This window comes from Poecile atricapillus, chromosome 22 (genome assembly GCF_030490865.1).
Source record: "Poecile atricapillus isolate bPoeAtr1 chromosome 22, bPoeAtr1.hap1, whole genome shotgun sequence".
NCBI classification, from domain to species: Eukaryota; Metazoa; Chordata; class Aves; order Passeriformes; family Paridae; genus Poecile; species Poecile atricapillus.
In genome coordinates this window covers 7,745,416-7,752,753 of record NC_081270.1, presented here as the reverse complement: position 1 = coordinate 7,752,753, position 7,338 = coordinate 7,745,416, and the positions used below count along the sequence as shown (strand labels likewise).

The 7,338-nt window shown below is 63.5% G+C and overlaps 2 protein-coding genes across 2 annotated transcripts; both read left to right on the top strand.

Annotated features, from left to right (window-relative positions):
* The first annotated feature begins 49 nt into the window (after positions 1 to 49).
* Positions 50 to 3,173, top strand: SLC25A34 (solute carrier family 25 member 34). The gene is made up of 6 exons (XM_058855222.1): positions 50 to 1,369; positions 1,905 to 1,970; positions 2,263 to 2,415; positions 2,503 to 2,637; positions 2,729 to 2,952; positions 3,151 to 3,173. Exons 1-5 carry the CDS (start codon positions 920 to 922, stop codon positions 2,891 to 2,893), a joined length of 969 nt encoding a protein of 322 aa, XP_058711205.1. The 5' UTR covers positions 50 to 919; the 3' UTR covers positions 2,894 to 2,952; positions 3,151 to 3,173.
* Positions 3,174 to 3,249: 76 nt separating this feature from the next.
* Positions 3,250 to 7,279, top strand: TMEM82 (transmembrane protein 82). Its single transcript, XM_058855220.1, has 6 exons — positions 3,250 to 3,380; positions 3,452 to 3,524; positions 3,703 to 3,877; positions 4,365 to 4,773; positions 6,329 to 6,516; positions 6,605 to 7,279. The coding sequence occupies exons 1-6, from the start codon at positions 3,302 to 3,304 to the stop codon at positions 6,668 to 6,670; spliced, it is 990 nt and encodes a 329-aa protein (XP_058711203.1). The 5' UTR covers positions 3,250 to 3,301; the 3' UTR covers positions 6,671 to 7,279.
* Positions 7,280 to 7,338: the final 59 nt, after the last annotated feature.

The following is a 7,338-nucleotide window of genomic DNA, read 5'->3' as shown; positions in this document are numbered from 1 at the left end:
GGGGGTATTTGGATGGAAAGAGAAGAGGATGTGCACCTCCAGCTCCTCCCTGAACCCCAGCAGCGTTAACCCTGCCTTGGGACACGTTCGAGCCTTCAGTTGGGAATTGCGCATCAGGACACAGACTCACTGATCCCAGGATCCAGGAGATCCAGTCTAGACAAGTAAGGAACATCCACGGGGCCAGCCCCCAGCATCACCCGCTGTCCCCATAAACCTTCCTGGACTTGTGACATGGAAACGGAAGTGTTGGGGGATACTGGGACTGGGACAGCCCCTGGCAGGGGAGGAGTTTGGGATCTGGGGAGCGCTTCACGCGTCCTGCCCCTCAGTGACCACCCAGGTGCCTCGGCCATGGGATAAACCGGGTCCCGGAGGGTCCCTGCGGAGCTCTACAAACGGGAACCGAGGGCGGGACACCGACATCCCCCATCCCCCGCAGCATTTTTCCGCGGGAAGCTCCAATTCTAAAGCACCGGGAGAGGCGGGCGGGACCCCTCGCAAGCCCCCCCCGCACCGTGGCCACAAGCGCAGCGAGTTTCCCAGTCCTCATCCTCCTCCCGAAGCTGGCTGGGCCAGGGGTTGAGTGCGTGTGCTCCCCCAAAATCCTTCTCCCTCCTTTCAGTTTCGATTTTATCCCGCCTTTTTTTTTTTCCCTGGTTTTCCCTATTTGCGCCGGGGCAGCCCCATCACGTGAGGCCGGGCCCGGCTGGACGCGGCTGCCGGGGCCGCGCCGGTGGCGGCGGGGCCGGACCTTTGCCCCACATCCCTTCCCCAAACTGGGGGCTGGATTGGGGACGGGGGGGTCGGTTTGCAGGAGGTGGCGCTCGCTCGCTCGCTCTCGCTGCCCCCGGATTTTTTTTCCCTGCGGTTGCTCGGGAAGGTGGAGCCTGGGACCACCCCCGCGGGCAGGTGCCGGATGGCGGCGGGGACCCTCTGCCCTTCCGACTCCTTGCAGGAATTCCCGTACGCCCCCCAGAACAGCCCCCCGGCCGGGGGGGTGCCCCCGGCCACCGACCTGGTGCTGGGGGCCACGGCCGGCTGCTTGGCCTGCTTCCTCACCAACCCGCTGGAGGTGGTGAAGACGCGGCTGCAGCTGCAGGGCGAGCTGCAGCCCCCGGGCTCGTACCCCCGGCCGTACCGCGGGGTGCTGCGGGCGGCCGTGGCCGTGTGCCGGGCGGACGGGCTGCGGGGGCTGCAGAAGGGGCTGGCGGCCGGGCTGCTCTACCAGGGGCTCATGAACGGCGTCCGCTTCTACTGCTATTCGCACGCCGAGGACGCCGGCTGGACCGGGTATCCCGGCGGGACCGTGGCCGCCGGGGCCGTGGCCGGGGCGGTGGGAGCCATCGTGGGCAGCCCCGCGTACCTGGTGAGTGCTGCTCCGCCCCAAAGGTTGTGGGGTGTGGGGGGGGGTGTTTTGGGGACCACCCCAAAAGCTTCAGCATCTTGTCTGCATCCTATAAACACTGGCTGGTGCATTCTCTCTTCCCCTGCTTTGCTTCACCCCCCACCAAATCTGGGGCTGCGCTGTGCACTCTCTCCCCCTGCTTTCTCCCACAAATCCCCCTCAGAAAACCAGCAGAGAACTTCCCCATAAGGAAATAACCCGAAAAGAAACCGCGGGGGTTTCCCCCCGTCCCATTTTAGAGGGTTTCCCTGGTTTTTTGAGGTCGCAGAGCTCCAGCAGTGGATGTTTGCAGGGTCCCTTTGCCCTGGGTGAGAGGGGTAAAAGAGACGGGATTCAAAGTCTGGAGTTACCGCTTGGCTGCTCAGCTGTGTCCCCCACGTCTGTCAGAGGGGCTGAAACTTCCCCTCAAAATCTGCTGAGAAGAAGATGAGGGGGACCACAGCCAGTCCCAGCGGGGCATTGGAGGGTTTTGTCACCTGGCATTGTCCCCCCCAAGGTCAAGACCCACCTCCAAGCCCAGACCGTGTCGGCCATGGCCGTGGGCCACCAGCACAACCATGAGGTGAGTGGGGACAGGGCTGGGGCTGGGGCTGGGCCCAGATGCTATTTTGGTCAGCAGGAATTTAAAGCTGTTGTTTGGCCGCTCGGCCCCGTAATGATGCTATAAATAACTGTGAGAACAGAGGGGGTGTGACAGGCACGTGGGGCTGATGCCGAATCCGGAGAATCCAGACCCCCTGAGATCTCTCCAAAGCCAACGGTGGCTTCGTGTCACCGATGAGCGACAGGGGTGGGAAATTTTGGCCGGGTGGGATGTTCCATTCCCATTTTTCCCCATTTCCTCTCTTCCCCAGAGCATCTCCGGCGCTTTCAAGAGCATCTACCAGCAGCACGGGGTGGTGGGGCTGTGGCGGGGGGTGACGGGGGCCGTGCCCCGCGTGGCCGTGGGCTCGGCTGTGCAGCTCGCCACCTTCGCCTCCGCCAAGGACTGGGTTTGTGAGCGCCAGGTGAGCGGGAAATGTGCCGGATCCGGCCGCCAGCGGATCCGTGGCCCTTTTATTGTTGGGAAGAGCTGATGCCGGCGCTTCCCGCAGTGGTTCAGGAAGGGCAGCTGGGCGGCCGTGCTGGCGGGGGGCATGGTGAGCGGTGTGGCTGTGGCGGTGACAATGACACCTTTTGACGTGATCAGCACCCGTCTCTACAACCAGCCTGTGGACGCCGATGGCACGGTAAGGCCAGTCCAGCTACGGCAAAGGGGACGCGCGGCTTTTCCCTGGATCGCGTCCAGCTGGGGTGCACGGCTGGCTCCTCTCTTCCCAGGGCAAGCTCTACCGAGGTTTTTTGGATTGTATTCTGCAAATCTCCAGCAAAGAGGGGCTGCTGGGCTTGTACAAGGGCATCGGCGCCGTCTACCTCCGCCTCGGCCCCCACACCGTCCTCAGCCTCTTCTTCTGGGACAAGCTCAGGAACATGGTTCAGCACTAGCAGCCCCCAGGGCTGCAGGACAGACTCCTGCCACCACCAACACAGATGTTAATAAAGAGGTTTTTCTATTTTTGTGTTGTCCTGGGGTCTTTGGGGTGGTGCAGATCAGGGGGCAGGACCCGAAATGCTGCACTGCCTCAGGGTGGAGAGGAGAATGGCTCTGGTACTGGGATGGGGGAAGGTTACAGGTGCTGATGATCCCAGAGCGCCTCCATGTGTATCTTATTCCTCTTCTAATTTTCACCTCCACGGGGCAGCTGAAGCTCATCTCTGGCCGGGCCTTTAGCTGCCCTGGATTGGCCCAATAATGATTTACCAGCCGGGGCGGGGGTGGAGGGCGCTCCCCGCCTCCGCCCCGCGGACCTTGGAGCCGGGGTCTGGCTGTGCTGTGGCTTCTCTCCATCGAAAATGTTTTCCTTGGGCTCCCAGCTCCCAGCGCTGCCGGGGCTGGCGTGGGGCTGGGCACTGCTGGATGCGCTCCTGCAAGGTGAGTCCCCCGAGGGTGGCCTGGGGACAGCCCAGGGGACACCAGTGACCCACTGCTGCCTTTCCCCGCAGGGCTGGTGGGTGCCTGCGCCGTCTCGGTGCTCTGCAGCCTCCTGAAGGTTTATCTCTACATCCAGTGCGTGAAGTAAGCAGCAGCCCTCTGTGTCCTGGGGGGGAGGTTGGTTTTGGGAGCTGCTGCTGGGTGCTGGCTCTCGGCACCGGGGCAGGGGCTGCAGGGCACAGAGGGGGATGTCACCAAGGCGTGTCACCCCATTTCGGGTGCCATCGCCCCTGGCTCAGCCTTCCCCCTCCGCTGTCCGCAGCAACCCAGAGAGGCAGGCGGAGAAGGAGGCGATCGCGGCGCAGCGGCCGCTGCTGGAGCCGCTGCATGTGCTGGTGCTGAGCGCTGTGCTGGCCCTGGTGGGCTCCCGAGTGGCTGCGCTGGTGGTGCTGGAGTTCTCCCTGCGCGCCGTCTCCACCATCCTCTCCCTCGGCAAGGTGAGGTGGCATCGGGGAAACTGAGGCACGGCGCGGGTGTGGTGTGTGTGGATGGAGCTGGGAAATTTGGGGTTTGTTCGGGACTCACGGGGGATGATGGAGGGGCTGTAGTGTGGAGCAAAGGAGGCTCAGGGGGAATTTCTGGCTCTGCACAAGTCCCTGGCAGGAGGGGACAGCCAGGGGATCGGGCTCTGCTCCCAGGGAACAGGGACAGGAGGAGAGGGAACAGCCTCAGGCTGGGCCAGGGGAGGTTTAGGTTGGATATTGGGGAAAATCCTTCATGGAAAGGGTGCTCAGGCACTGGCACAGGCTGCCTAGGGCAGAACTGGAGTCACCGTCCTGGGAAGGGCTCAACAAGTGTTAGGATGAGGCACTTGGGGCTGTGTTTAGAGGAGGACACGGCAGTGCTGGGGGAATGGTTGGGCTCATTGATCTCGGAGGTCTTTTCCAAGCTCAGCGATTCCATGAAGCCCCCGTTGCTCTGCAGGGCGCCCACAGCAGCCAGCTGTACCTGCTGTGCCAGTACTCTCTGGGCTGCGGGGTGTCGTGCGGCCTCAGTTTCCTGCTGGAGGGGGCTCCCCACCGCAGCTGGAACCTGCTGCTGGCGGCGGGGCTGGCGGCGCTGCTGGCGCTGCACTCGCGGCGCCTGGCCCGGCACGTCTGCACCTTGTACGAGCTGCACAGCCGGGCTCGCTACTGCGGCGTGTGCATCCTGCTGCTGGCCACGGGCCACGGCATCCCCCGCCTGCTGCGCAACGCCCTGGGGCTCACCTTCGCCGTGGCCGACCTGGCGGCCGTGGAGCTCATCAACCGCGACTTCCTCTCCACGGGCGAGGCCGTGCGCTTCTGGACCCCGCTGACCATCTGCTACACCCTGCTGGTGGTGTACATGCAGGGTGAGCGGGGGTTCTGGGGTGGGATGGGGTGTGGGGGACACACCTGGGGTGTGTGGGGCTGCTGGAGGTCACCTGGGGCTGTTTAGGGGGTACAGGGGATGTCCTGGGGGTACATGGGGCACCTCTGGCTGTTTAGGGGGTACACGGGATGTCCTGGGGGTACATGGGGTGCCTGGGGCTGTTTAGGGGGTACACGGGATGTCCTGGGGGTACATGGGGCACCTCTGGCTGTTTAGGGGGTACAGGGGATGTCCTGGGGGCACCTGGGGCTGTTTAGGGGGTACATGGGATGTTCTGGGGGTACACGGGGTGCCTGGGGCTGTTTAGGGGGTACAGGGGATATCCTGGGGGCACCTGGGGCTGTTTAGGGGGTACAGGGGATGTCCTGGAGGTACATGGGGCACCTCTGGCTGTTTAGGGGGTACACGGGATGTCCTGGGGGTACATGGGGTGCCTGGGGCTGTTTAGGGGGTACACGGGATGTCCTGGGGGTACATGGGGCACCTCTGGCTGTTTAGGGGGTACAGGGGATGTCCTGGGGGCACCTGGGGCTGTTTAGGGGGTACATGGGATGTCCTGGGGGCACCTCTGGCTGTTTAGGGGGTACATGGGATGTCCTGGGGGCACCTCTGGCTGTTTAGGGGGTACAGGGGATGTTCTGGGGGTACATGGGGTGCCTGGGGCAGTTTAGGGGGTACACGGGATATCCTGGGGGCACCTGGGGCTGTTTAGGGGGTACATGGGATGTCCTGGGGGTACATGGGGCATCTCTGGCTGTTTAGGGGGTACATGGGATGTCCTGGAGGTACATGGGGTGCCTGGGGCTGTTTAGGGGGTACAGGGGATGTCCTGGGGGCACCTGGGGCTGTTTAGGGGGTACATGGGATGTTCTGGGGGTACATGGGGTACTTGGGGCTGTTTAGGGGGTACACGGGATGTTCTGGGGGTACATGGGGCACCTCTGGCTGTTTAGGGGGTACAGGGGATGTCCTGGGGGCACCTGGGGCTGTTTAGGGGGTACATGGGATGTTCTGGGGGTACATGGGGTGCCTGGGGCTGTTTAGGGGGTACAGGGGATGTTCTGGGGGTACATGGGATGTCCTGGGGGCACCTCTGGCTGTTTAGGGGGTACAGGGGATGTTCTGGGGGTACATGGGGTGCCTGGGGCAGTTTAGGGGGTACACGGGATATCCTGGGGGCACCTGGGGCTGTTTAGGGGGTACATGGGATGTCCTTGGGGGTACATGGGGCACCTGGGGCTGTTTAGGGGGTACAGGGGATGTTCTGGGGGTACATGGGGTGCCTGGGGCTGTTTAGGGGGTACATGGGATGTCCTGGGGGTACATGGGGTGCCTGGGGCTGTTTAGGGGGTACAGGGGATGTTCTGGGGGTACATGGGACACCTCTGGCTGTTTAGGGGGTACAGGGGATGTCCTGGAGGTGTGTAGGGGCTACAGAGGCCATTCGTGAAGCCCCCCCATGCTGGGTGTCCCCACGTGGGGCTGTGGAGGTCCCGGTGTCCCCACAGCAGCTCCCCAATGCCGTGTCCTCGCAGAGGAGTCCCGGCAGAGCACGGGCAGGGGGCCGGTGTTCCGGACCGTGCTGGTGAGGATGGGCGGCCTCTTCATCCTCCTCCTCACCGTGGGCCGATGGATCGACATCCTGCACGTCTTGGTGTCTCTGCTGGGGGAGCTCTGGTGCCTGCTGCGCTCCGGGGTGCTGCTGGACTCCTGCTGGAGGCAGGTGAGAGGGGGGACCCCTCCCTGCCCCGACACGGGGCTGAGGCCCACGCTGGGAGCCCTCTCAGTGTCTCTCTTTCCATCCCACGCAGGATTTTGCCCAGCAGCCTCGCTCGGACGCTTTGTCGGGCTCCAGGTCGCAGCAGGCGTCCCGATGAGCTGCAGGGCGTAACCGGGCAGCAGAAACTCGGGGTGGCACCCCCAGAACCCCCCATCACACATCCCCCATGGGGACTAAGGGAGAAAGGGCTCCTGGAAGGCATCCGACCCCATCCCACGGGGTGGAGGAGGTCGGAGGGAAGACTCACGTTGCCCTGGTTTTTGGGGGGACCCTGTGAGGCTGCAGCACTACTGGGGTTTGTTCTCTGGTCCCAGTGGAACTGTGGGATGCTGATGGATGTCCCATCCTTGCTGGCTGCAAGGCCGCACTGCCAGGGGCCGCCAGGGGGTTATAAATCTCAGAAAATAAATTTTTTTCCAGCAAAATCCATGGGCAGAGCAAGCTGGGGTCCCATTGTGCTGGAAAGGCACTTGGGATGGAGGCGGTGCAGCTTTTTGAGGGAGGTGGGTAAAATTCCAAAGTTCCACTTTGGGAAGGGAAACTGAGGCATGAGTGGGGTGAATCTCTGGCTGGGATGTGCCCCTGTGCCTCAGTTTCCCCCTGGCTGCAGCTCACTGTGCTGTGCCAGGGGGCAACAGGCCCTGTGAAGGTGGGGTGCAGTTTGGGGAAGGGGGGTTCTGGGCATGGACCCCCGGCGCAGAGGGGGAGCAGGAGGGGGTCTGGGGGTGTTTGGGGCACCAGGAGGGGTTTATGGGGCTCTAGGGG

What these genes read in the sequence shown, in the direction of transcription:
- TMEM82 (XM_058855220.1), top strand. Translation starts at nt 3,302, where the DNA reads ATGTTTTCCTTGGGCTCCCAGCTCCCAGCGCTGCCGGGGCTGGCGTGG. An exon ending in CTCTACATCCAGTGCGTGAA is followed by an intron (nt 3,525 to 3,702) that starts GTAAGCAGCAGC and finishes CGCTGTCCGCAG; the next exon opens with CAACCCAGAGAGGCAGGCGG. An exon ending in CCATCCTCTCCCTCGGCAAG is followed by an intron (nt 3,878 to 4,364) that starts GTGAGGTGGCAT and finishes GTTGCTCTGCAG; the next exon opens with GGCGCCCACAGCAGCCAGCT.
- SLC25A34 (XM_058855222.1), top strand. Translation starts at nt 920, where the DNA reads ATGGCGGCGGGGACCCTCTGCCCTTCCGACTCCTTGCAGGAATTCCCG. An exon ending in GCCACCAGCACAACCATGAG is followed by an intron (nt 1,971 to 2,262) that starts GTGAGTGGGGAC and finishes TCTCTTCCCCAG; the next exon opens with AGCATCTCCGGCGCTTTCAA. An exon ending in ACTGGGTTTGTGAGCGCCAG is followed by an intron (nt 2,416 to 2,502) that starts GTGAGCGGGAAA and finishes CGCTTCCCGCAG; the next exon opens with TGGTTCAGGAAGGGCAGCTG.